Genomic DNA, 27,752 nt, shown 5'->3' on the forward strand with positions numbered 1-27,752 from the left:
CATAATCAATAAGTAAATAGTAGTATTTATCTCCAATTTATTTCATCAGTGGAATACTGTTCAATAGTAAAAATGAACAAATTTCAGCCACACACACTAAAGTAGATGATTTGCAAACAAAATGTTAAAAGGAAAAAGCCAAACACAAAAGACTTTGAAGTGTGCGATTCTATTTATATGACATACAGAAACAGGCAAAACTAAATGAGGGTTTTGGAGAATATGTGCTCAGGTAATAAAACAGCAAAGAAAAACAAAAGGAAAGAATTAACTTAGAAATAAGGGCGTATTTATCTTTGGAGTGGACAGAGATTTGGTTGGGAAGCGCTCGGTGGCATCTGACGGGGGTGAGATTGGGTGGGGGGAACAACATGCTTTTTCTTGACCTGGGTGGTGGGTCCATGGGAGTTTCCTTTATAATTATATTAAGTCATTTATATTTTATGCCATTTCTTGTGAGTAATATCTGTCACAGAAAGATTTTTAAAAACATAAAATACCAAAGGAAAAAAATCTAGGAAAAGATTTAAAAGAACTTTACATGAAACATTATTATTATTATTTTGGCCACTCCGCATGGTATGCAAGATCTAAGTTCCCCAACCAGGGATTGAACCCACCCGTCTACAGTGGAAGCATGAAGTCTAAAACACTGGGCCGCAGGTAAGTCCCAAGAAACATTATGTTTCAAAAGTACCTTAACATATAGTAGTTGTGTTTGCAGAACAATGTGAATGAAAATGATACTGTACACTTAAACTGACAGTAACTTTTATGTGCATTTTGCCACAACTTAAAAAAAAAGAACCTAAACACTCAGAGAGGGACATTAAGACATACCTAAATACATTCAGTGTAACCCTGTGTGAAAATTTTGGAAAACTCAGTGTTGTAAAGATATCAATTGTTGGTTGCTGCTGCTGCTAAGTCATGTCAGTCGTGTCCGACTCTGTGCGACCCCGTAGACGGCAGCCCACCAGGCTCCCATCCCCAGGATTCTCCAGGCAAGCATACTGGAGTGGGTTGCCACTTCCTTCTCCAGTGCAGGAAAGTGAAGTTGCTCAGTCGTGTCCGACTCTGCGACCCCATGGACTGTAGCCTACCAGGCTCCTCCATTAGAGCATAACAATTAAACTCCCATTGTTGATTTTTTCCCCTTGGAATCTGACAAGCCAATGCTGGTAGAAGGACCGGATAGAAAGACTTGCTTCACCACATATCAAGACTTACTTTAAAGATGAAGCAATTGAGGGAATACCTCATAGATTCAGAGTTAGGCAGATCCACAGAACCAGCCTGGGCATTTAGAGGCAGAGCCGCACAGGTGAGGCACAGATGGCCAGGCAATCAGAGGGATGCTGGCTACCCACAAGATACCCAAGAAGCAGATCCAGGAACATTCGGGGCAGTTCAGCTGCTCCTTAGAGCAGAGAGCTGGAAACAACCCAGGGTCTATGGACAGGAAAACTGGATAAATATATTGTGGTGTTAATTCCACAAGGGACCCTTGTGCAGCAGCAAAAATGGGTGAAGTATACCTATCTACTTCCCTGGGAGGAATCTTAGAAATAAAGCTGAGGGAGGAAAGCTAGTCATAGAAGATGACACGCAGATGGTTGGATGGCATCACCAATTAAATGGACCTGAACTTGAGCAAACTCCAGGAGATGGTGAGGTACAGGGAAGCCTGGTGTGCTGCAGTCCATGGGGTCGAGAAGAGTCACGATTTGGCGACTGAACAAAGAATGTTCCATTTTATAAGCTCAAAATCGAGTAAAGCTAAAATTATAATAGTTAGGAATGCATGCCGATCTGATTTAAAAAATAAACTATTAAAAGAGGGACTAATAACTGATAAATGAGGGGTGATGGAGACTTCTGGAAGGGAGGCAGGGTAGGACTCACAGTGACATGCTGGCTCTCAAACTGGTTCTGAGGGGTTCGTTTTACTGTTAAAACTTGCTACCTCACAACTAGCCTCCAGACAGCCTTTAGCGTGTGTCAATCATCATGTAACAAAATTGAAAAAGAGCTAAGCTGTGGGGAATGCCAGCTTTTACCAAGCGTGTGAAGACAGAGCTGTGCACAGAGTGAGAAGGAGCTGTCAGTGGGGTGCCCTGGAGTGCCAAGAGAACCCACCAGAAGGAAGGAATTGGAGTCTCGAAGGTTCCCGGAGCTAAGGGCAGGACGGGAGGATGAGGATGGGGAAGAGTATCAGACCTGGCCGCCCGGGGGTGACGTCTGGGCTTGGAGGAGCAGTGCTGGAGGAGAAATGGGGACAGAAGCTACAGTGACTGGCTGCAGCCAACAGGAAAGATGGAGCCGCAGAGCCCCAGAACAGAGTCAAGAGGGAAGGGCCTCCTCTGAGGTCGGAACACCCCCACCCCCACTCAGCCCTTTCTCCCTGGAACAGTTGGCCAGAGGGGAATCTGACTCCAGCCGGATACTGTATTCCGCCTGACAAGGTCATGACTCCCTGGCCCAGCCAGGACTCCCCGGGGGAAAGAATAGGGCCTGGTCACCCGCCCTAACCACACGCTGTGAGGACAGGACGAGAAAGCCATAAGGTAGGGGCACTGGGGTGTCTGGGAAGGACTCTGGGTCCCAGGCTGGCCTGTAAGGCTCAGGTTCTTCCCAAACCAGGGGAAACCCTCTCTGGGTCCCATGGGTCATCCTTCCCTGTCCCCACCTCCTCAGCAGTGGGGTGCCAAGAAGCTCTCACCGTGTCCTGCGGTGAGAACAGACAGACACTAATCTCATCTCCCCAGACCCATGCGGCCTCCAGTATCACAATCATAACAGCAGGAACTGGCCTCGTTCCCTCCCTTTGTTTGTCTTGGGAGGGGCAATTGCTGAGCAAAGAGAGAAGGGAAATCCTGGCCTTAATCAGCCGTTACTCAGGCCCCTGGGCCTCTGGGGCCCTCTCAGACCTGGCTCCTTCCTGGCCCTGTGTATGGGGAAGGGAGCTGGGGTGGCGGGTGTATAGAGAACCCAGGGCTTGACCGCAGTGCATTCACGCTAGAAAAAAATAAACCCCAGTCCAGGGGCACGAACAGAGTTCACTGACCACTTGCCGTGTGCCAGACCCTGGGCTAGCCCTCCACTTGTCAGAGCTCCCTGACACTGCCCGGCCACCCTTGGAGGTCGCCATCAGGCCCTCCAGCTTCCAGAAGAGGAACCAGGGTCACAAGGTTGGCCGAGATGGGAATCCCACCCAGATCTCTCTGACCCCCATGCTATGCTCTGAAGCTCAGCTGACCCCTCCTCCCACTGGGCAACGGGAGGTGGTGAGGGGCAGGGTCTGCATGGGAAGTCTCCCCTTCACCCCTTCACCTCTTCTTTCTCCCCCAGAGGCCACACCACGGTCCAAGACCCCGGCTGGGTGGCAGAGCCATCCCCATGGCTGAGTTTCTGCCCCTGCTGCCTTGTACACCCTTGCTGACCCAGGATGTCTGTGCCCAGGACTCACGGGTGCCCCCAGCCAAGGAGCCGAGCCAGGAGGCACAGGGTGGCAGGGTCCATGGCCCGGCCCCTAAGTGCTGGAAGCTCCTGGAGGTGCCCACCATTCAGATAACACCAGCCAGCAATGGGGAGTCACCCCCTTGCACTCCACCCGCCCAGCGCCTGCAGCTGCCGAGGACCCCAGACCGGGAGAGTTCGCCCCAGGACAGGTCAGACCTAGGAGGTGGGATGGGAAAGGGGTTCTCTCTCTCAGGACTCAAGCTCGAGGGTGGGTTCCCTGTGGCTGGCACTGTCCTGGTTGGGGGTTGAAGGTCAGTTAGAATGTGGCTTTAGCCCCACAGGGGCCTGACTGGAAGTTGTAAAATATATGCAGATAAAAACTGGAATATGTGTTGGGATAATCAGCTATGCTCAGCTGAGCACTGCTTACTAAGACCAGAGGCAAATACTCACCAACTGGTGTTTTTCAAACTTTGGGTCATGACCCATTTAAGGCCATGAAACCGATGTAGTACACCGCAGTGAACACTTTTTTCCCCCAAATAGAATCAGAAGAGAACTGAACATAACACAGTGTTAAAAAAAAAAAAAACAAAAAAAGAATAAGAAAATAACACAGTGTAGCAGGCAGTGAACAAGTGTGGTTTCCTAGCAATTTTGTGACATTACATATATAGCAGACCCTCCATACCCATGGGAGTATTCTAAGACCCCTGTGGATAAACTCTGCAGATGCTCAAATCTCTTACATAAAATGGTGTAGTATTTGCATATTAAACTACTCACACTCTCCTGTTGAGAATACCTCTAGGTTACTTACAGGTTTCTGTGCTGTGCTGTGCTGTGCTCAGTCGCTTCAGTAGTATCCAACTCTTTGCGACCGTGTGGCCCCGACCATGTGGCCTGTAGCGCGCCAGGCTCCTCTGCCCACAGAATTTTCCAGGCAAGAATTCTGGAGTAGGCTGCCGTTTCCTACTCCAGGGGAATCTTCCCAAAAAAGGGATTGAACCCCTGTCTCTTGTGTCTCCTGCTTTGTTGGCAGATTCTTTACTGTCTGAGCCACCAGGGAAGTTCCCAATACAATGTAAACAGTTGCCAGGAAGCAAACTCAAGTTTGTTTTCTGAAAAAAGTTTTTTTAATTGAAGCACAGTTGATTTATAATGTTGTGTTAGTTTCAGGTGTACAACAAAGTACTTCAATTATACATACATATATATATCTATTCTTTTTCAGATTATTTTCTACTACAGGTTATTTATCTTAAGATGTTGAATATAGCTTCTTGTGCTATATAGTACATCCTTGCCATTTATCTTTTTTCTTTTTGGCTAAGCCACAGGGCTTTCGACATCTCGGTTCCTCAACCAAGGACTGAACCCAGTACCAGCAGTGAAAGCGCTGGGTCCTAACTGGACTGCCAGGGAAATCTTAGACTCCTAATTTATTGCTTTCCTGTTCTGGAAATTTTTATACAAAAATTATTATGCTGTACACCTGAAATTAATATAATATTATCTATCCAGTTTTTAAAAACTGAAGTATAGTTAATTTACAATGTTGTCTTAGTTTCAAGTGTATTCCTCCCAGAATTAAAAAAAAATTCTGTTCTGATCTTTGATTGGTTGAATCCATGGACGTGGAACCTGCAGATATGAGGGCCTATTCTATTTCTAATTGTGTACTTGGAGACCAATATAAAAGGTATTTCCTGTTGCAGCTCATGGGCAAAAAAAAAAAGTTTAAACAAAACTTCTACAAAGAAACACTACCTCTGGCACAAGGAGACAGGAACAAGGAGGTTGAAGGCTGTAGGAGGAAAGAACTACATTGGCCTTTAACAGAAATGCCCATTGTGGCTTTTTCCAACAAAGAACATTTGGATAAGAGTTAAAGTTTATGAAGTAGGGCTCTGTGTGTTAATGTGGAGAAATCTCAGAAATAAAGATGATGAAGAAAAACAGGTTGCAAAATGATAGTAGGAGCCTAATTGTGTATCTTTTTAAAAGATTTTGAACAGGATATATTGTTAGTGGATGCATCTTGATGCAGAAAAAGGATAGAAAAATGTACAAAAATGGTAAAATATCCACATCTATTATATATGCTTGGTGGGGACCAAGATAACTCTTGTATTTTTCTTGTTTGAAATGAACATTCCCTAATTAAAATTTTTTAAGTATTTCAAAAGAAGAAACAGGCCAAGAGAAATACAAAGAAAGAGAACAGTGAGACAGAGGGAGATGGTGGGAGGAGAGCCTCACTGGGATCTGACCCTGAGATCTGACCTTGAGAGGCAGTTGTCCAAGAACTGAGCTTTCCTACAGAGGGAAAGGGAGTGCAAAGGCCTGGGGGCAGGAACAGGAACTGGGAAGTCAAAGCAACAGCAGGGAGGCTGGGTAAGCTAGAGGCAGTGAACAAAAGGGAGCCAGAGAAGTTAAGAGTGGAGTCTTTGGCAACTTTGCTTTTAGCTGGACTGAGGTACAGCCAGAAGACTCTGTACTGGAGGGCTTCCACCTGACAGGCTCCTTCAGGCTGTGTGTGTCCGGGGAGCAGGCTGTACGGGTTGGGAGGGAGCAGGGAGACCAGGGAGGAGGCTGTGTGATGGTCCAGGAGGGAGAGGACGTCCAGGAGGGAGAGGATGGAGGCTGGGCCAGGGTTGGGGCAGTGAGGGAAAAGAGCTTAAACTGGATAGATTTTGTAGGAGGAGCCTACTGGGTTTGCTGAGAGACTAGAGGGAAAGAGAGGGGTCAAGAAAGGCTGAAATTTGGGGCATTCCACCCACCAAAATGGGCATCCCAGACGGAGATATTGATAAAGTCTCTACCTGCCAATGCAGGAGATGCAAGAGTCGTGGGTTCGATCCCTGGGTCGGGAAGATCCCCTGGAGAAGGGAATGGCTACCAATTCCAGTGTTCTTGCCTGGAGAATCCAAGGGACAGAGGAGCCTGTCCAGCTACAGTCCACAGGGTTGCAAAGAATTGGACAGGACTGAATGAGCACACACCCACCAAAATGGAGAAGTCAGTGGATGTTTTAGGAGGGAAAGGGTGTTAAGTGTGGAAGAGCCGTGGGAATGGAGTTTTTTTCAAGAGGTAGGAACAGCCCATCCTGGAGAGGGGTGGGGAGCAAGTTTGAGCTGGGGGGCCTGTGGCCAGGAGCTGTGAGGTTCTGTGCACATATCTGTGTTCTCGGGGGAGGAGTCCAGGACACCAAGAGACCCGGGCAGCTGCTCCAGAGATAAAGGTGGGTTAGGGCATCAGTGGAGGATTGCGTCCACCAACAGTGACCTTGGCGACTCACTTCCCATCTTTGAGGCCGGGGCTTCCCCTTCTATAAAAGGGGAGCACTCCCACCTCCCTCGCTCCCAATCCCATCCTGTGGGAAAACCCTGATCACAGAGTTAGTGGGGTTCCCAGGACTGGGTTGACTTGCTCGACGTCATGGCTGACTGGGGCTGGCACTGGAAGGGGTCCCCAGAGACGCCGCTCAGAGATGCTGAGAGGGAGGCGGCCTAGGGCCCCACCTCCTTCCCGCCAGCTGCTGTTCCCCGCGTCCCCACTGCCCCAACACCTCCGTTTCCCCGAATTTCCCTCCCATCCCCAGCCCCGCCTCCTCTCTCAGTTTCCGCCCCGGGTAGGGAGTAGGGGTACGTAGAGCGCCGGGCCCGAGGCCTCATTGGAGCGGAGGACCCCTCTCTGGGTACCAGGCGAGCGCATCCGGCCTGTGCCCAGGCTACCACGGCGGAGTTGTGTTTCTGATCGAGTCCGTCTCTGTGTTTTTCCGTTTCGGTCTTTCCCCCTCCCCGGTCCATTTCTCTATCTCTCTCCTTAGATCCTCCGTCTCTCTGTTTCTCTTCTCCCCTCTTCTTGCTTTCTCCGGGCCCTGACGACCCCGCCGGCCCCTCTCGACCTCTGTCTCGCTCCTCCTGCTCCTGCGCCGCGTCGCTCCATCTCTAATTCTCCCTCCAGCATCGGATTCCTCCCTGGGGTCTCGCTCGGTCCCCGCCGTCCCTCCCTCGCCTCTGACCAGCACCCCCACCACCCCCGCCCCCCCCCCCCCTGGGTCTCCCTCTAGTTCTCACCTCCTGCTTTCCCGCCTCCCCTCCGGTACCTTTCTCCCTCCGGGGATCTGAGTCTCTGCCTCGAGGCCCAGCCGCCCCTCCCCGCCAGGGCCGATCCCTCCAGGCCACTAGTCCCCGACAGGGCCGATCCCTCCCTTCTCGCCCCCTCCCGCGGGCGGGGGGCGGTGCCGTGACGCGCGGGGCGGAGGCAGGAAAGCGGAGCTGACGCCGCGGCGGCGTCCGGCGGCCCCGGCCTTTTGTGCGGGCAGAGGGCGGCGGGGTTGGGGCGGGGGTCGGGGGTACGGCAGCCAAAGAAGGAGAGGCGGCTGACCGGCGGGGACGCCCAACGCCGCACAGCCCAGCCCAGCCCGGCCCGGCCCTGCCCTGCCCTGCGGCTGGGCGCGCCCGCCGCGCCGCATCCATGTTCGAGTGAGGACCGCGGCGGGGGCGGGGGCGCGGGGAGGTACTGAGGGGTCGCTGGGGCGGGGGCTCCACGGGCTCGGCCCGGCGTGGCGCGATCGCAGCCGAAGTCCAGGAGCTTGGGCACAGGGGTCGGCCGGAGGGGAGGGAGGGAAGCCTCGGGGGCCCAGGGGTGCACTCGGGGGTGGGGCGCTGACGGCAGGGTAGCCCCCCGGGTCTGCTCGGCACTGCCCGGACGCGATGCGCCAGCCTGGCGGAGCTTTGGCTCGGGGTCCGGGGCTCATCGCGCTAGGAGCGCGGCCTGCCGGGAGCGCCCCCGGCCTCCTTTGCAGCTGCTTGGGAGATGAGGAGTGGGCGCGAGGCTGACTCGGGTCTTCAGGCCTGCTATCAAGGCTGGGCGGAGACGAGCCCCCGCCGACCAGGCTCCCAGGCCCGTGAGTCCGGGGCAGGCCTGGGAGCAGCCTCTCCAGGTCTGAGCCCCCTCTGTTCTGCTCTGTCTTAAGTCTCGAGGTTGCTCGGATAGGGTCTTCTACGTGGCCGGCCGACCGCGTGTCTCAGATCCTCTGGGGTCCTGAGCACGGAATTGACCTAGTAGTCCCTGTCCGGGCCCAGAGTATTCTAGATTATGCATTATAGGTGTCTTGGACGTGTATGCGTATCTGTGTTCCTGGTGTGCAAGCAGCTGTGATCCTCTTTGGCTCTGTGTGTGTGTGTGGCTTCATGTGGTATTGTAAGCTCCGTGTGTGTGTCTGATTGGGATCGTAGTGTGTGTCTGGGGCTTTGTGTGTGTGGCTGTGACTTTCCGTGGTTGTATGTGTGTACTGTACCTCATTCCATCAGACATCCGCGTGTCTAGTTGTGACTCTGGAGTATGTGTACATGTGTCTAAGCCTCCTAGTGTGCAGCAACAGCTGTGGTCCTCCTTGGCTGTGTGCCTGTGTGTGTGAATTTATTATCTTGGATTCCATCTGTGGCTCCAAGTGTCACTGTAAATTGCCTGTGTGTTCAGTTGTGACTTTGTAGTGTGTGTGTGCCTGTGTCAGGGGCTCTTTGTTTGCTGCTGTGACCTTTCACCTCTGTGTGTGCTTGTAATTTACCTCTGTACCTATTAGCATAGTGTGCAAATATAAGTCACCAGTGTGTCCATGTGTGACATTATTGTCTGGCCCCGGCCTTGGTGAGTATGAGTGAAACCCTCTGGGGTTGTACCTTAAATCTACGTCTGATTCCATCTTTGTGGGAAAGTTCCTGTGTGTGTCCCTTTATGACATTGTTGTATGCCCCTGGCTTGCATGTGAGCAGCTGGGACCCTCTGGGGCTTTGTGTGTGTGAAGGGTGTGTGAAGAATACGAGAGAGAGACCCCTTGTGGCTCTTAGTGAGCCTGGGACCCTCCCTCTCGAGACCTTGGGTGTACCCTTGACAATCTGGAGCAATAATAATAGCTGACATTATTATGAAAGTTCTCCTGTGTATAAGACGTGTCCCACGCATGATTTCAAATTCAGTCCCTGGCCACTGTGTGGTCGAGGTGTGTCCACAGCCGTCCGGGGCTGCGCTGTTCCTGAGTCCTTCACGGCTGTGTGTGTGTAGGACTCTCAGTCACTCGGCAACAGCATTTGCCACGTCCATCTCGTGCCACGTAAGAGCAGGTCTTCGCTCTGTCTTCCGCTCCTGATGGGGAGTGCCATGAAAACTGAGCTGAGCCTGGACTTAATTTACCTGGGTGGTGCCTGTGTTAGCTGGGGGCCTCTGGGACTGTTCTTTCACTGTGTGGCCCTCTCTGTCACTGTGGAAATGTTACTTTCAAGTCTCCTCCAAAAACTTCCCTGGAGCTGTATGTATGAACGTACCTGGGACTTTTCTGTTTCTGTCACCCTCTGCAGCTTCATGTCTTTGTCTTGCATGCAGGTGTGTGTGTGACTTCTGGGGCATTGTGTGTGACTGTAATATACCTGTGATGTTACTGCTGGGTGTGTAGGGGTGAGGGGTGGGGGAGACGTCTTACAACTGTGGGGAACTGTGGTTTGCCTGGGACCCTGGCTATGTGTGACCCACGTGGAGGGTCCGTTTTGTGCACACCCGTGCACAAGATGCCTCTGCCCCACTCTGCCCAGAGGGAGCTGTTGGCTCATTTAGGCCCAGGAGGCAGGAGGTGAGGTGTCTGCAGTGACAGAACCCCATTCTCGTCCAAGTCCCTCCAGCCTTGTCACCATGGCAAGGCCCCTCCACTCCACTGCTGCAGCCTGCCTGGTGGGGCAGCCGCATGGTTGTCAGCACTTCCTCTTTGTACTGCCGAGAGCAAGATCTGGGGGTGCAGGCCGTGCCCTGGCTGCATGTGCTGGACCTGTCTGCAGGAACCCTCCCCAGACCTGTGGCTGCAGGAGTATAGGAGGGGTGGAGGTCTTGAGCTCAGTCACTTCAGTCATGTCTGACTCCTTGCAACCCCATGGACTCTAGCCCACCAGGCTCCTCTGTCCATGGGATTCTCCAGGCAAGAATACTGGAGTGGATAGCCATTTTCTTCTCCAGGGGATCATTTCAGGCTGGAGAGGCAGGAAGATGAGGCAAGAGGGGAATGTGATCACCCCTCCTTCAAACCCTTCCCCCAGCCCATAAGGGCTCTCAGGGTTAAGCCCAGACTCCTGCCCAGGGCCCACAGGGCCTGTGGGTAGGCCTGGGGCCTCCCATTCTCCTTCCCCAGCACCTCCTGGCCACCTCACTCCTCCTTAGCCTTGCCAAGCTCAGTCCTGTTCCAGAACTCACTGTTCCTGCCCCTAAAACAGCCTTCCCCAGCCTTTTGCCAGATCCTTGTCCTTGGGGCTCAGCTCAAGTGTGCCCTGAACACCGCCCTGCCCCCACCAACTTAGTCCTCCTTTATCTCTGGGGTCCTCCAACTTGAACTTGCATTAGAGTCTCCTGGGCCCCGCCCCCACTTCCTGATTCAGGAGGTCTGCAGTGGGTCCCGGACTCTGCATTTCTAACCACTTCTGAGCACTTCCTCTGAGCAGCGCTGCTTGGTAGCACTGACCAGTGTCTGAGGTCATCATCCTCATTTACCTGTTCTCTTATTGATCATCCCCGTTCCCTAGTCAGAATGCCAGGTCCCTGCGGGCAGGTGGTACATCTGTCTTGCCCCCTTCTGTGTCCCCAGTGCCTGGTGCAGGGCAGGGGCTTGGTGTGCACTCAGAGAGTGAATGGCTGGGGTTGGGGTCAGTTGGGTTAGGCTGAGGTGTTTGTGCAGTACCTGTTGGAGTCAACATAGCACTTTGGCAGCAAATGGGCTGGCTTCGTGACAGCAGGGCTGTGTGCTCCATTTCAGTCTGACAGTTCTTAATAAAGGTGCCTTCCAAGTGGTGGGCTTTATGTATATATGTCCTCCTCCAGACAACCCTGTGAGGTGGATGTTGCTACTAGTCCCATTATACTCGAGAAGAAACCGAGGCCCAGAAAGACACTTGCCCAAGGTCACACAATGTAGGGCCCCAACTGAGATCTGCAGGGGTCTCAGGCTGCCAAGGGTTGGGCAAGTCATACACTTGGTAGAATCCAAGTTTGGGGGTGGGGTAGGTGGGGGTAGGTGGACTGAATCACTCATTCAATGAGTGATTCAGTCCACCAGGGCAGAAGCTTGCGGAGCACCCGCTGTATGCCAGGCCTCCTAGGCAGGGGGGTGCACCTGGGGACGAAACCCCCTCCCCCTGTGAAGTGCACTTGCTGGTGTGGGAGGATTTGAAACAAGAAAATACAGAAGCGCAGGAGAAGTGATGAGAATGGTGGAGAGGGAAGGGGCTTGGGAGGAGGAATGTGCTTTACATGGAGAGGCGAGGGGAGGTGTCTTAGAGAAGTGAGCCCTGAGCAGGGGATGGGCTGAGACCTTGCCTTCGCCTGGAGTAAAGTGCAGCGGTGGGGAGAGCTTAGACAGGAGGGCCCTGACCTGACTGGGGAGGAGGCTGCTGAGATGTCCAGGACGGAGAGCCTGGAGGCTGGGCCAGGGTCCTGGTGCAGGAGGAAGTAGGCAACATAAAAACAATGGAAATAGATCTTAGAGCTGGAGCAGGGGAACCTGCTAACAGATTAAAAATGAAGAGTAAGTAGGAAAGAAGAAGCAGCTTAGGTTTTTAGCTCAGGCAACTGAGTGGAAAGTATTTGTTCAATAAATATTTATTATACGAATGAATGAATATGTTAGTTTGAAAAACGACACAGGCGTGACTAAGAGCTCACTTCGTGCCAGGCTGTGTTAGAAGCCCTTTACACGTATGGACTTGTTTAACCCTCCAAACAAGAAGATGACATGTGTTTCTTACCCCTGGGTTATAGATGAACTCACCAAGGACAGGGAGCTGGGGGGCCTGCTCTGGATCATTCTGCGAAGAGGTGGAACAGGGTGGGTGGGTGAGAATCAGTGGGCTGAAGCGGGACCCCCCATACAGGCCCATCGCCATCCCCCAGCCTACCTCCCCTCATAAGAACCCTCTTCCTCTCCCCCCAGCACAACCCCCCACTCTGGCCGGAGCACGCCAAGCAGCTCTCCATCCCTCCGTAAGCGCCTGCAGCTCTTGCCCACAAGCCGACCCCCGCCTGAGCCAGAACCGGGCACCATGGTGGAGAAGGGGTCGGATAGCTCCTCAGAGAAGGGTGGGGTGCCTGGGACACCCAGCACCCAGAGCCTGGGCAGCCGGAACTTCATCCGCAACAGCAAGGTTGGTGCCGGCTCAGGTGGGGTGAGGGCAGGGTGGGAGGACAGGGGGATTCAGGGGCTCTTTCTGACTCCTTTCCTTTCTCTTGCAGAAGATGCAGAGCTGGTACAGTGTAAGTAACTGGGCAGGGGGCCTTGCCAGAGGGATGAGGGAGGGGGACAGGTACTGGGCCCAGGGGCCGCTGGCTGCCACTGTCAGAGAGTGGGCGCTGGGGTCAGGAGACCTGGGGGGTGGTCTCATCCCAGGCTGCTACTTACATGCTCTGTGACCTTGAGTGAGTTGCTTAACCTCTCTGGGCTGCTCTGTCCTTGAGAAACAGTACCCACCTTACTAGACTGAAGGGAACGCTCCCTGAGAGTCAGTGATGCCGGTGGGTACCGGACACAGCGCCTGGCTTCTGTAGCAATCAGTAAATGGCTCTCATCATGGTTACTTTTGTGTTATGGGCAGTGGGAGCCAGAAGTGAGCTAGACACTGAAGCCTCAGAGAGGCTGTCCCGGGCTGAGACTGAGGGGTGCTGGGAGCTTTGGGGGGCAGAATTTTAGGGGTGTGAAAATCCATCCCGGTTCTTACCTCCCAAACGTCCCCCAGATGCTGAGCCCCACATACAAACAGCGGAACGAGGACTTCCGGAAACTGTTCAGCAAACTCCCTGAAGCAGAACGCCTCATTGTGGGTGAGTCGTCCCCCCACCGCCCCCAGCCAGACCCTGAGCCCCCAGCTCTGCCCTCCTGACCCTCCCCGCGTGCGCCGGCCCGGCCAGGCCAGCCTGTGACTCGGGTGTCTGCCCGTCTCTCCTCTCGGCCGCCTCAGATTACTCCTGTGCCTTGCAGCGCGAGATCCTCCTCCAGGGCCGCCTCTATCTCTCCGAGAACTGGATCTGCTTCTACAGCAACATCTTCCGCTGGGAGACAACCGTGAGCCGACCCAGCCGGGACGAGGAGGGGCCCCAGGGCGGGCAGTGGCCTGGCCCCTTCTGACCCACCTTTTGTTCTCAGATCTCCATCCAGTTGAAGGAAGTGACGTGTCTGAAGAAGGAAAAGACGGCCAAGCTGATCCCCAATGCCATCCAGATCTGCACGGAGAACGAGAAGGTGAGCAAGAGGAGAGGCGAACAGGGGTCCCGGGTCCCCGATCTTCACTGACTCCTCTCTCCTCCCCGCCACCCAGAGCCCTGTTCACTTTGCACCCAACTTCTCACAGGGAATACTTGTTCTCTTTACTCTCAGCCCCAGCCTGGGCTCCCATCATCTCTAGCCTGGACCCCTGCACATGCCCCTGACTCAGGCCCTGCAGTCTCCCCTCACACAGCTGCTCAGGGATAGTCTTAATAGACAAATTCTATCAGCTCAGAGGCCTTTTCTGCCAGGAAGCCTTCCCTGATGCTCTGTCTATTGTGATTGTTGCCTCATGGTCCAAGATGGCTGCCTCACACCAGTGGCCCAGACAGGAGAAAGAAATAGGGAGGGAAAGCTTCACAGCAGACTTCTCTTTGTGTTTTCTTGGCTAAAAGGGGATCTGTTAGCCACTCCTAAGTGGGCATCAGAGACTGGGTATGTGCCCTGGGCTTCCCCCGAGCAGCCCAGCCACTCTAGGCTGACCCTGTCTCCTGCCCTGGACTGTAAGTCCTGGGGCAGGGTTAAGGTCATCTCCTCATCACTGGGACTCCAGAGTTGACCATTGCTGGACTGACCACAGAACTGACATTCTGTTGGGTGGGCGAGGGGATGACTGAATAGCTACCTCGGGCTGGGGAGCCAGGAACACAGTGTGTGCACAGGTAGAGCTTCTCCCTCCCTCTGGCCTGGTGTCTCCCCCACCGTTCATACTCCTCTCCCTCCTGCAGCATTTCTTCACCTCCTTTGGGGCCCGAGATCGCTGCTTCCTCCTCATCTTCCGCCTCTGGCAGAACGCGCTGCTTGAAAAGGTAGGCCTGGGCGAGTCCTGGACAAGGGGGTTAGAGGTCGGGCTGGGGAGAGGGGACCATGGAGCCAGGGATGCTAGGACTCGGGGAACCCCTCCAGCTCTTCCTCATGGGCAGCAGGTCCAACGTACCTGTAGCTTCTCCATAGGCCACCCCCCACTGCCCAGAGGGCCTCCGCGGGCTCCAGTGCCATAGCCCACCCACAAGAAACGCATACCCACGGCCCCTTAGTAACCACCAGTGAATCAGAAACGCTCTGAAGGGACTTTTTTGGCAGTCCAGTGGTTAAGACTCTGAGCTTCTAATGCAGGGAACGTGGGTTCAATCCCTGGTCAGGGAACTAAGATCCCATATGCTGCATGGCCAAAAAGAAAAAAAGCTCTGAAAATGGGGAGACTTGGGGTATGTTTGGCAACAAAACCTGACTTGAGCTAACATGGAGATTTACAATCCCTGTCAGCACCATCTAACAGAACTTGGTGCTATGCTGTCTGATATGGCAGCCATTGACAGCACGTGCCCGTTGAACTCTTGGCTAGTGTGACTGAGGAACTGTATTTTTAATTTAATTTCAGTTTCAATTAATTTAAACTTAAAAAATCCTGTGTGCTTCTTATATAACACAGGTCTGTATTTATCTCAATTAATGGGCCACAAAATATTTATGTGTATGACTGGGGTCAATCTTAAATATAACTGTGATTCAACATAAAATTATAGTAACCAGTATAGAATATACCAGTGATTCTCAAACCAGAGTTTCAGGAATCTTTTACGTTCTTTAATTATAGACTCCAAGGAGGTTTTGTTTAAGTGCAGTATATCTAACAATATAAACTGGTTTAGAAATTGAAACTGGGAGCTTTTTAAACATAAGATACACAAATACACTTGGATTAGCTACCAGAACAATGATAATATCACAGTCTCTGGGAAAACCCAACTGTATAGTCATAAAAGAGTAAAAGTGAAAAAGGCAAGTAATATCTAATATCTTATGCTACTAACACTTACCATACTTAATGGAAATAATTTTTCCCTCATGCATTCCCTAAAAGGGTCTAGGGGACACCCAGAAATTGGACCACACTTTGAGAACCTCTGGATACTAATATAATACAGATATTTGGGGTATTACAGTATAGGCACTGTAAAATGTTTCTTATATCCCCAAATTTCTTAATTTTGAATCAAGTTTTACCCCCAAAGATTTTGAATAAGGGATTTCAGACCTTTACTTATCACATTCTGGTAGTCTATTATGGGCCAGCTTTGAGTGGGCTGTCCTGGAATGACCATTATGGTTGAATGGGTTTATGTAGCATGAATTTGGCAGCAATCAGCTAAAAACCCAAGCAGACAATGGTTTAAGCAAACAGATGCTGAAGTGCTTCAGGTAGTAATAAGGATAGCTAACACTTAACAGAGCTACTGTGTGCCAGGAACTGTTCTGAGCTTTCCATGAATTAACTTACTTAATCATCACAGCCACCCTTTGAGGCAATATGGTTATCTTTATTCCACCAAGGAGGCACAGAGGGAAAGCCTTGCCCATGGTCACATATGCTTTTCTGTGGCTGAGTGGGGTTCTGACCCATTGTAGTCAGGTTCTGGAGTCCACTTAATCACACTGATGCCCATGTAACAAGAGGTATGGAGGTAGGCAATCCTGGGAGAGGGGAGTGGTTGGGGGCTCCCTGCATCATTCAGGATCCAAACTCTTATCCATTATTTCACACCATCATCCTGCTGTTGATGTTTTTTGTCCACATGCTTATTGCCTCATGGTTGCAGTATGGCTGCTACAGCTCCAGATGTCGTGCCCTCACTTAACTATCCCAGGAAGGAAGGGATGGATGGAAAGTGGGCATTCCTTTATCAGGAAGGGAAAGCCTCTTTCAGCAAACTTTTCCTTACATTTCTTTGGCTAAAACTTGGTCACATGATCACCTGTGGTTGCAGAGTTATATGGGTTATATGGCAAATGAAAAAATGAATTGGTATAAGCCAGTTTTAATTCGCTGGGGCTGGGGAAGATTTTCACCTCAGACATATCAGGGTCCTGCTGGCAGGAAGGAAGGGTGGATAGATGTTGGGGTCTGCTACTGCTGGCATGCAGCACCTCAGAAGGCCCAAACACACTCCTCTAGCAGGGCTTACTCACATCCTGTCCTCCAAGGGGGCTGCAGCTGTGGCCATCCTCAGGGGCAAGAGTCCTGGAACAGGAGCCTGAGGGAGGGACAAGGCAGCATCAAAGTCTTCAGGGAGGCTGAGGGCAGCCAGACTGCTGGGGATGGAGTTCAGCCCTATCACTGAGTGCAAGTCACTGAACCCCATCCATCAGATGGGGACCATTCCTTCCTTGTAGCACCTGAGCTGGCCCCAGAATAAGTGCTCCATCACATCAGCTCTTGGGAGGTAGTGCAGTCCAATGGTTAGCTCCAGGGCTGAACCAACACTCTGGGATCACCTCAGTACCTCCACTTTCTAATTAAATGATGTTATGCCACCTCTGTGGGGCTTCCCAGGTGGCGCCAGTGCCAAAGGACCCACCCACCAGTGTAGGAGATGAAAGAGATGTGGGTTCAATCCGTGGGTCAGGAAGATCCCCTGGAGTTGGAAATGGCAGCCCACTCCAGTTTTCTTGCCTGGAGAATCCCATGGACAGAGGAGCCTGGTGGGCTACAATCCATGGGGTGGCAAAGAGTTACACGACTGAGCACACACACACACGCACCTTTGTGCCTTATTGTCATTATCTTAAAATGATGATAATATTAGCACCTACTTGACAGAGTTGTTTTGAAGACTTATTAAGTTGGCACACATGAAAAGTTAGAAGAATGCCTGGCATATGGTAACAACTCAGTGAATGTCAGTTGCTGCTGCTGCTACTATTATTAATATTACTGTCTCATCAGTCTCATCTAGCCACTCTAGCCGTGGGTACCTCCTGAGGACACCTGGGAGAAGTATTGATAGTTGGGAGCATGACTGCATGGTGGGTGGGAGCATTGGCTCTGGAGTCTGGCTGGGTTTGAACTTCAGAGTTGACCTCAAGCATAACTTCTCTGCTCTGGGCCTCTTATTCTCCTCTATAAAACTGGGAAGTTTAACCTGTAGCTGTGAAAGTATTGTGAGGACCTAAGGGAAAATTCCCCAGTACACTGGCTCCCTACCCAGTGGGTTGAGAGATGTCTGCTATGGGAAGTCATGCTCCCCCTTGTGGACACCGGGGGAACTGCTGAAGCTGAGGCCAGTGAAGGGCTCTGACTCTAAGGTAGAGGCCAACCCAATGTCGTGCCCATCCAGACGCTGAGTCCCCGCGAGCTCTGGCACCTGGTGCATCAGTGCTACGGCTCAGAGCTGGGCCTCACCAGCGAGGACGAGGACTATGTCTGCCCCTTACAGCTGAATGGCCTAGGGTGAGTCAATGGTTGGGGGCTGGTTCCGGGGGGTTGGGAGAAGACACAAGGGACTGTGTCCATAGCTCCTGGAATCCTGGGTGGACCAAGATGGGTGTACAAAAGTTTGGGAGACCAGGAGGGTGTGTGGAATCTCAAAGATCACAGTGGTCTCACTCCCTCTCTTTCTTTGCAGGAGCCCCAAGGATGTGGGCGATGTAATTGCCCTGAGCGACATCACCCCCTCGGGGGCAGCTGACCACAGCCAGGAGCCAAGCCCCGCAGGTTCACGCCGTGGCCGCATCACCCCCAACCTGTCCCGGGCCAGCAGTGATGCAGACCATGGGGTGAGCAGGAGGGTAGAGGAGAGAGGAGGGTGCTGGGTGGGGCTGGGGAGATGAACGGACCCACAGATTGAGGGCACCAGCAGGGAATGGACAGAGAAGAGGTGGCTGGAGGGATGAGTGAGCGAATGGATGGAGGAACGGGATGGAGCTGGGAAGATGGGTGTGGAAAACAAGCACAGGTAGGGAAAGAGAGAGACAGGGGTGGGACAGGTAGATAGATGGAAAGGGGGAGAGACAGAAGAGCCAAGAGAGAAATGGATGGATGGATGGATGGACGAGGTGGGTGCAGTCAGATGAGGCGTGGACAGGACAGGCATAAGAAAGCTTATGACCCAGGCATCCAAGACACGCCTGACTGAGAAGCTGAGAGGAGGCCTCCTCCGGGTGGCCCCAGCGCCTCTCGCCACTCAGCTATGAGCGGAACACACAACCTCCCCAGCGTTGGTTTTCCTACAGTCTTGAAGCCTTCTGGTGGATGTGGGCACCCAAGGGACAAGCTTGGATTAAGCTTTTCTCTACAGGCAGAGGAGGACAAGGAGGAGCAGACAGACAGCCAGCCAGATGCCTCCTCCAGCCAGACAGTGACCCCGGTGGCTGAACCCCCGAGCGCAGAGCCCACCCCACCTGACGGGCCCACCTCCCTGGGTCCCTTGGATCTGCTGCCCAGTGAGGAGCTGTTGACAGACACAAGTAACTCCTCCTCGTCCACGGGGGAGGAAGGTGAGGCAGGTGGCCCAACTCGTTTGCTTTGGCTACACGAGACAGACTTTACTCAGACGGGCTGACCAAGGGAGTTGCTGGCTCACAGGACCGAAAAATCCACAGCACAGGCAGATAAGGCATTCACGTGTTCTTGTTAGAAATCTGTCCGTATCTCGCTCTGCTTTGAAGGCAGCTTGGCAAGGTGGATAGGAGCATAGACAGAGCCCCATAGATGGCTGGGGCTCAAATCCTGGCCATGCCACTTCCCAGCTGTGTGACGTGCGCAAATTATTCAACCTCTGAGCCTCATTTTCCTTATCTGAAAAATGGGTTGACAGTAATAATGCCTACGTCATAGGGTTGTCATGAAGAGACAACTGTTATTCATAAGCTGCTGCTGCTGCTGCTAAGTCGCTTCAGTCGTGTCCGACTCTGTGCGACCCCAGAGACAGCAGCCCACCAGGCTCCCCCGTCCCTGGGATTCTCCAGGCAAGAACACTGGAGTGGGTTGCCATTTCCTTCTCCAATGCATGAAAGTGAAAAGTGAAAGTGAAGTCACTCAGTCGTGGCTGACTCTTCGCAACCCCATGGACTGCAGCCTACCAGGCTCCTCCATCCATGGGATTTTCCAGGCAAGAGTGCTGGAGTGGGGTGCCATTGCCTTCTCCTATACATAAGCTATTATGTATTAAATGGCTTAATACATGTAGAATGCTTGGGCCAGTCCATAAGTGTTGGCTTATTTCCATTGGCGGCAGCAGCATTTCCATTTTCTCCATGCCAGCTTCCTTCTCAGGTAGCTTCTACTCTTATGGGGGCAGAAAGAGCTCCAGCCCTGCCCCGGATAAGCCTAGTGGAAAGAAAGCCAGCTTTTCCCAGTGATTGCACCAAGCTCTAGGGTTGTTTCTGATTGGAGAGCTGGCCTACCCCTGAGCCCACCACTGTGGCTAGTGGCCTGGCCTAGGTCACATATATGCACACATATACACACCCTGAACCAATCACTGTGGCTGGTCTGGGACACACATGTATGCGTGCACACACAGCCCCACCCGAGTCCCATAACTATGGCTGATGGCTTGGCCTGGATTACACACACTTGTGCATGCCCACATGCACACACCCTGAACCAATCACCATGGCCAAAGACTCAAGGTTATGAGCTGGAGGGTGGGCTTATGATAGGTCCACCCCTGTCATCACTGGGACTGCAAGCATGTAGGTCTAGGTGTGTGCTCCACCTTCAGCGCACAGTGATGGCTCTGATTGTCTGGCTGGGGGCGCACGTCCACCCTAAAGCCATCCCGTGGTGGAGGGAGCGGAGTCGCTCCATGTCAGTGTCCACTCTGGTCCAGGAGGACAGGGCTGCCCAACCACCCCACAAAGCCTGGGAGTGGGGAGGTGTGCCCCCCCTGCCGAGGGAACCCGAGGAACACAAGCAGCCCCAGGCACTGTCCTTCTCTGTCGCCCAGCCGACCTGGCGGCCCTGCTGCCTGACCTCTCCGGCCGTCTCCTCATCAACTCCGTCTTCCACGTGGGTGCTGAGCGGCTCCAGCAGATGCTCTTCTCAGACTCGCCCTTCCTGCAGGACTTCCTGCAGCAGTGCAAGTTCACAGGTCAGGGGCTGAGGTGGCTGGGGTACAAGGGGAGGGCGCGGGGAGAAGCAGGCCAGGAGACCGGCAGGAACCGCCATGCAAATTGGGTGCGGTGGGTCAGGGAGTGAAAAGCAGCGATTGTGAGACAGAGAACCTCCAACGAGCTGAGTGGCCTTGGGCCAGGGGCAGACCTCCTCTGTGCCTCAGTTTCTTCCGTGTGGGGCGGGTGTGATGCTACCTGCCTTGTCAGGTTCTCGTGAGAACTAAATGAGTCAGTACTGGGGAAGTGCCTAGAATAGGAGCAGATAGGAAGCCATTTAATAAATATGAATTAAAGACTGCTCTGTCAGGCCAGTGCAGAGCCCAGGACAGATGAACTTGAGTCCCGTGGGAACAGCAGTGAAGAGATACTGACACAGATAAGCATGTGTATCAGAGGGGTGGCTGTGATCTAGGGGGTATCAGGAAAGGGTGCTGGAAGGATGTGAATTGAAACTAAGGCCTGAAGGAGGAACTTTCCTAGGGAAATGGGAGGGGGTAGGAGAGAGGAAGTCCAGGGAGGCCAGCAGGGTGCCTGCAAAGGTCCTGAAGCTGGAGGCAGGCACTGGGAGAAGGCCCTTGGGGTTGAGCCCCCAAGGCCAGGTGTGGAGGGGGCAAGCCACAGCACCAGGGGAGGCAGAAGGGCTGACCAGGAGACCAGCAGGGAGCTCGGGAGGCTACGAAAGAGGTTCAAGTAGGGGAGAGGCCTGTGTCTTTTCTTGATTGATGAAAACGAACCATGCAGCGTCCTCTGCGGAATGGGTAAGACTGTGCCTTAGGTTGGGAGCTCTCGAATCCCCCCCAAACTATGCTTATATTCTGGAGAGAGTGGCACATCAGACTGAAGCTCAGACTCTGTCCAGCAGTACTGGGGAGTCATAAAGTGTTGTAGGGAGGGACAGAGTCAGCCTTGGCTGTTAGAAGCTCCCCCTGGACCAGAGCTGGAGATGGAGGCCAGAACCTCAGGGGGAGGCTGGAGAGGTGCCCTGGAATGGCAAAGATGGGATGAACGAGGACAGTGCTCAGACAGTCAGTGAATAGATAGTGTCCAGGATGAGGCCCAAGGCTCTGCAGGGAGCCTGAAGGACGGTGGGGCCCAGCGAAGATGGGCATGTTTCAGGGGTTGGAGAGGCCAGTGGCTGTGCGGGGTCCTGAGGACTTCCAGGGGATGTTTTCAAGAGGTCGCAGGACCCTAGGTCTCAGGCTCAGGGGAGAAACCAGGACTGGTAGCATGGAGACAGGGCTGCAGAGTGGATGCAGAGGCCCAAGAGGGCTGAGAAGTATGGGCAGGAGAGAGGTCCTGGCTCCAAGGGTCATCAGCATCTAAAGTTTCAGGCATCTAGAAGGAAGGTGGGGCAGACACCGGGGTGGGGGCAGGGAGGAGGTGCGGGTTTAGGAGCCAGTCTCCAGAGAACTGGAACCTTCCCCAAAAGGCTGGGTCTCCTACTGCCCGAGGGCAGAGGACTGGAGAATGGTGTCTTCATTCTGTTCCTCCATCCCCCAGACGTGACCTTGAGCCCCTGGAGTGGGGACAGCAAATGCCACCAGCGCCGAGTGCTGACCTACACCATTCCCATCAGCAACCCGCTGGGGCCCAAGAGCGCCTCTGTGGTGGAGACACAGGTGAGCCGGGCAGGGTTTCCGGTGGGTGGGGGGCCGAGGGTCGGGGTAGGGAGGATGGCGCTGACTCCTGGCTCCCCCTTTGACCCCGCAGACGCTGTTCCGGCGTGGCCCCCAGGCGGGAGGGTGTGTGGTAGACTCCGAGGTGCTGACGCAGGGCATCCCTTACCAAGACTACTTCTACACTGCCCACCGCTACTGCATCCTGGGCCTCGCCCGGAACAAGGCCCGCCTCCGGTAAGCCGCACCCTGGCCCCGCCACCTGACAGCCGGGTGGTCCCAGGGCCCCCTGCCACATTCTCCCTGTCTCGAGTCATCCACAGAATGCTGGTTGCCACCCTGACAGATGAGCAGAAGTCAGGAACACCCCGAGGTGGTTGACCTGAGCCACCAGAAGGGCGGAGTCACCACTGACCAGGAGGGGAAGGCGGGGAGGGCTTGGGAGAAGACCAGGTACTCAGCTTGGGACATGTCCACCCCACGTGGGGGTGGACACAGCCGCAGGGTGGAAGGGGTTCAAGGGTGAGGTGCGGGCTAGGATGGCAGTCTGGGTGGGCAATGCTGGGGTAGCACTGAAGGTCTGCCATAGTCACGGGTGTGGACAGAGAAGGGGCTGCAGGCTAAGTGGGGTGTTGTGTGGGGATCACAGGGAACCCTCGTGGGGGATGTCTGTTTTGTGTGTGGGTGACACAGGACCCTCTCTGAATTAGAAGAGGGCACGCACCCCCTGGGGAATGGGACAGCAAGGCTGCAGTCAGCTCCTGACCCCCTCCCCCGGCTCTCTTCCCCAGGGTGTCCTCCGAGATCCGCTACCGGAAGCAGCCCTGGAGCCTCGTGAAGTCCCTGATTGAGAAGAACTCATGGAGTGGCATCGAAGATTACTTCCACCACCTGGGTAGGGGGCAGGGACCCGGGAGGGCCGCAGCCGGGGTCAGGGCCAGGCTGGGGCAGCCGTGCAGAGCCCTCTCCTGTGTCCACAGAGCGAGAACTCGCCAAGGCCGAGAAGCTGTCCCTGGAGGAAGGCGGGAAGGACACGCGGGGCTTGCTGTCTGGCCTGCGCCGGCGGAAGCGGCCTCTGAGCTGGAGGGCTCACGGTGATGGGACCCCACACCCGGACCCTGACCCCTGTGCCCGGACTGGCATGCACACCTCGGGTGGGTTCTGTCAGGCCTGGTGGGGGGCTGGGGAGGAGCTGGGGGCCTGGCTGGGGTGAGTAGAGATGAGTCCTTCTGACTTGGAGTTGCTCCCCCACAGGCTCCCTCAGCTCCCGCTTCTCGGAACCGTCTATGGACCAGGGCCCCGGGGCAGGCACCCCCAGCGCCCTGGTTCTCATCAGCATTGTGTGAGTAAGGGGGCCGGGCTTGGGGGGATCAGACAGGCCTGGATCTGCACCCTGGCTGTGCAACCCTGGGCCAGTGCTTGGCCTGTCTGGGCCTCTGCTTACATGGGAGCGTGGGCTCACCCCACAGCAAGGGTTAAGGAGGCGATGTTTGGGATGCGCCCAGGAGGGCTCCTCAGCTTGTATGGCTCAGTCTGTCATGGAGGGGTAGTCCCCGCAGGGAGATGGAAACCCTGGGGCTCTGGGGGAGTGGTCAGAGGGGGTGTGGCCTCGCCCAGGGAGCTGGAGGAGCAGGCTCCCAGGAGAGGTGGAGTTAGGTAAGCCAGGAGAGGTTTATGCATGGAGGTTTCAGGTTTTCTGTGCTCAGCCCTGAGCTGTGTGACACGAGGGACACAGTAGTGACCAGTAATCCTGGGGCGAGACAGGTCTGGCACCAGATCAGAGGGATTAGGTTGTGATGGAGGGAATGGGCGAGGCTGACAGGGAAGCCTTGGAAGGCGGGGGAAGGCTTCCTCCAGGCCAGCCAGTGGGTCATTGGGGAAGGCATCCTGGGAAAGCAGAGGACTCTGAGCTGAGACCACCCCCCACCCACAGTGGGTTTAGGCTGAAGGACCCACCTTCACAGAGGCCTGGGCTGGGGGACCCACCTGCACACAGGCCTCGCCTGGGAGTATCCTGGCCTGGTAGGGGGGTCCCACATGTACAGAGGCCTGGGCTGGGAGCAGGGCACTCTGAGGAAATGGAAATGAGATCCATGCTCCTGCCAGATCATGGCCAGTGAGAGATCGGCCTCGTGCTCAGCCTCTGGGCCTCGGTTGGCCAGTAACAGCGGTCCATGAGGGGCTGTGTGGCGCGCTCAGCTTGGGGCTGCTGGGGTTGGGGGTCAAGGTGTGGCCAGGACAGGCTGGGCAGCTCTCATCTCTTTGTCTCCCCCTCTCTCTGCCTTCTCAGGATCTGTGTGAGGTAGGGTCCTGCGTCCTGCCCTCCCTTCCCCTGTGTCTCGGCCCCTAGCTGCAACCCCTTCTTACTCCATGGCCCCGGCTCCCCCAGCAAGGTGACCGGAGCAGCAGTTAAGGGCTCAGGCATCAGGCTAGCTTGGGTTTGAACCCTGGCTTTGGCTCGTGTGATCCCAGGCACGTCGCTCCCCCTGTCTGAATCTTGGTTTCCTCCTCTGGAAAGAGGGCTAGTCATGGTGCCCCTTCAAGGCATGGTCAAGGGGGTGCCCACCACTTGTGGAAGCGTTGGTATCCTGACCTCTGACCTCGTCTCCCCAGCCTCATCGTCCTCATTGCCCTCAACGTCCTCCTCTTTTACCGCCTCTGGTCCCTGGAGAGGACAGCTCACACTTTTGAGTCCTGGCACAGTCTGGCCCTGGCCAAGGGGTGAGTGGGTAGCCCCAGGGGGTTGGGAGCTTGGGGAGGTGTGGGGGAGGCCAAGACCCAACTTGGGCCCTGTCTTCCCCACAGTAAGTTCCCCCAGACGGCCACGGAGTGGGCGGAGATCCTGGCCCTGCAGAAGCAGTTCCACAGCGTCGAGGTGCACAAGTGGAGGCAGATCCTGCGGGCTTCTGTGGAGCTCCTGGACGAGGTGCGGCGTGGGCTGCGGGGTCCTGCAGTCATGTCCCGAGATGCAGCATAATGCATCCGGGCCTCGCTTTCCTCCTGTGTTAAATGAGGAAGCCATTCATAGTCCTCACCTCCCAGGGTTGCTAGAGAAATCAGCGAGATGGAAGATAGAATTTATTGCTTCTCATCCTGGGGAAGAAGTCCAGGATGTCTTGACTTCAGGCATGGCTGGATCCAGCCGCCCAACAGTAATAAGAATCAGTCTCTCTTACCTTCTGTTGACTCTGCCCACCCCCAGGCCTGGCTTTGTTTCGGGGGCATCCCAGGTGGACCGAGATGGTACCTGCAGCTCCAAGGTAGCAGCCAAAGGAAGGAGCTCATTCTCACTGGCTACTGGGTCACGTGCCCATCCCCCAACCAGGCACAGAAGCCAGGGGTAGACACAGCTTGGTCCCTGAACCCCTTCCTGCCTGTAAGGTGACTAAGGGATCATGTGAGGGTGGGAAAGAGGTTCTCCAAAAGTCAGGGATCTCATTTCCAGGAGGGGTTGCCCCAGACACCCGCTGTAGTTTGCTGGCAGTGTCTATTCAGACAGCCAGGTTCAAATTCTGACCTGTGACCTTGTGCCAATGACTTCACTGCTGGGGCCTTGGCTTCCTCCTCTGTGAATGGGATGATAATCAGTGTTACTCCAAAGGCTGCCAGGAGGATTGAAGGAGTTAGCATCCAGGACTTCCCTGGCGGTCCAATGGTTAAGACTCCAAGCTTCCACTGCAGGGGCTGTGGGCCCGATCCCTGGTCAGGGAACTAAGGCCCCACATGCTGTGGAGTGTGGCCAGAAAATAGTTTTAACTAGAAAGGAGTTAGCCTGTGAGTAGCGTCCAGCTCACGTAAACACCTCGCCTGTGTTTGCTGTTATAAGTGGGATCCTGCAAAGCAGGTGTTCAGTAAAGGTGGTGGTGCGTCAGCACAGGTGCCAGGCGCTGGGGAGCATCTGGCCTTGACTGGGTGCCCAAGGGCATCATAGCCCACGTTGCTGGGTGATGCTAAAAGTCCTTTCTGGTCACTCTGAACCGTAATGCTGAGGTCCACCTTTAGGGGCCTCATTGCACCCTGAAATCATGCTAGGAGGAAGGGGAAGGGCTGTGCAGGACAGGGAGGAGGGATCGAGGCTGGTGTGCCATCACTCAGAGATAGGAGGTCAGGGCCTTCCCATCCTGAATTCAGTTCTGATTATATTCTTCTGCCAAGGGCATGGAATTGACTACACAAAGTAACTAACAGCAGATGCTGATTGAGCCAGACAGTTCTAAGAGCTAAAATGACCAACTGATTTGTTTCTCATGGCCAACCTTTGAGGGGGATGCTTTTGTTACCACTCCACGCCTCCCACCCCCTGCCATGTAACAGACAGGAACAGAGACATTCCCAAGGTCGCATGGCAGGGAGTAAGACTCGCTAACAGGCACCCAGCACTCTGTGTGCCGGGTCCTAGGCATACACCCGGGAGATCCCTGAAGTAATCCTATGATGTAGGAATATTACTGACTAGTGTCTCAGCTGAGGGACCCGGGATGGTTAAGGGGCTTGCCCAAGGTTACCCCATAAAATGGCTTGAACCCAGGCCGTCTGGGCCCCTTCCACGTGCTGCCTTGGTTGTTGTTTGTTGTTCAGTCGCTCAGTCATGTCCAACTCTTTGCTACCCCATGGACTGCAGCAGGCCAGGCTTCCCTGTCCTTCATTATCTCCCGGAGTTTGCTCAAATTCATGTCCATTGAGTCGGTGGTACCATCCAACCATCTCGCTCTCTGCCTGTGAGAAGTCAGACTGGATGCGGAAAAGCTCCTCTCTCAGCACAGGCTGACCTTGGCCTCTCTGGACCTTGCCCAGTTCCTTAGCTGCAGGATGGTGGGGGTGTATCACCCCTACCAGCACTCACCCCCCACTCTGCCCACCTCTCCCTGCAGATGAAGTTCTCACTGGAGAAGCTACATCAAGGCATCACCGTCTCAGACCCTCCCTTCGACTCCCAGCCACAGCCTGACGACAGCTTCTCCTGAGGACACACAGCCATCCTCCTAAACGGACAAATAGACACAGAGGCTCGGTGGCCACTGCTGGCACAGTGTGAGCACCGGGAACCTCCCGCCCAACCCTCCCGGTGGCCTGGCCAGGGGCCACACAGACACGGGGACCACAGAACCGAGATGCACTTTAGACCAGCGTGTGCGAGTCCAGCTGCCGTTGCCTGCCCTGCCAGGGAGCTGGCCCAGCCTTTGGCAGGCCCCCCACTAACTTATTGTGCCCGTCTGGGGTTGTGGGGTGCCTCCTGGGGTACACGATTCCTTCAGCTCTGGGTTTAATGTATTATATTTATTTGGGGCTGACAGCCCCAATAAAAGGTTGGAAATGGCTGTGATTGTCCTTGCAGGGCCCTGGGAGTGGTGAGAGCCTCCTGTTACACTTGATCCCGCCGCGGTAGGAGGGGCATACAATTGATTTTCTGGGGCCACAGACACCGACGTGACCTGGGATTCCTAAGCAGCTTTGCACCATCAGGATCCAGGGTGGGG

The 27,752-nt window shown here is 54.4% G+C and overlaps 1 protein-coding gene across 3 annotated transcripts; it reads left to right on the forward strand.

Annotated features, from left to right (window-relative positions):
• The first annotated feature begins 2,471 nt into the window (after positions 1–2,471).
• On the forward strand, positions 2,472–27,593 carry GRAMD1A (GRAM domain containing 1A). 3 transcript variants are annotated; one of them, XM_019979032.2, is made up of 20 exons: positions 2,472–2,567; positions 3,352–3,671; positions 12,437–12,647; positions 12,736–12,756; positions 13,236–13,320; positions 13,458–13,561; positions 13,643–13,738; positions 14,491–14,571; positions 17,881–17,993; positions 18,169–18,319; positions 18,841–19,039; positions 20,494–20,637; positions 22,160–22,278; positions 22,370–22,512; positions 23,067–23,170; positions 23,256–23,429; positions 23,530–23,617; positions 24,889–24,996; positions 25,081–25,201; positions 27,147–27,593. In XM_019979032.2, the coding sequence occupies exons 2-20, from the start codon at positions 3,400–3,402 to the stop codon at positions 27,237–27,239; spliced, it is 2,427 nt and encodes an 808-aa protein (XP_019834591.2). In that variant the 5' UTR covers positions 2,472–2,567; positions 3,352–3,399; the 3' UTR covers positions 27,240–27,593. The 3 variants fall into 3 exon arrangements, with proteins under 3 accessions (XP_019834591.2, XP_019834592.2, XP_070628113.1); XM_019979033.2 differs by lacking the exons at positions 2,472–2,567; positions 3,352–3,671 and adding an exon at positions 7,790–7,952; XM_070772012.1 differs by lacking the exons at positions 2,472–2,567; positions 3,352–3,671 and adding an exon at positions 7,971–7,986.
• Positions 27,594–27,752: the final 159 nt, after the last annotated feature.

The sequence above is a fragment of the Bos indicus genome, chromosome 18 (assembly GCF_029378745.1).
Source record: "Bos indicus isolate NIAB-ARS_2022 breed Sahiwal x Tharparkar chromosome 18, NIAB-ARS_B.indTharparkar_mat_pri_1.0, whole genome shotgun sequence".
Taxonomy (NCBI): domain Eukaryota; kingdom Metazoa; phylum Chordata; class Mammalia; order Artiodactyla; family Bovidae; genus Bos; species Bos indicus.

What these genes read in the sequence shown, in the direction of transcription:
- GRAMD1A (XM_019979032.2), top strand. Translation starts at nt 3,400, where the DNA reads ATGGCTGAGTTTCTGCCCCTGCTGCCTTGTACACCCTTGCTGACCCAG. An exon ending in TCTTCCGCTGGGAGACAACC is followed by an intron (nt 13,562 to 13,642) that starts GTGAGCCGACCC and finishes TTTTGTTCTCAG; the next exon opens with ATCTCCATCCAGTTGAAGGA. An exon ending in CTCGTCCACGGGGGAGGAAG is followed by an intron (nt 19,040 to 20,493) that starts GTGAGGCAGGTG and finishes TCTGTCGCCCAG; the next exon opens with CCGACCTGGCGGCCCTGCTG.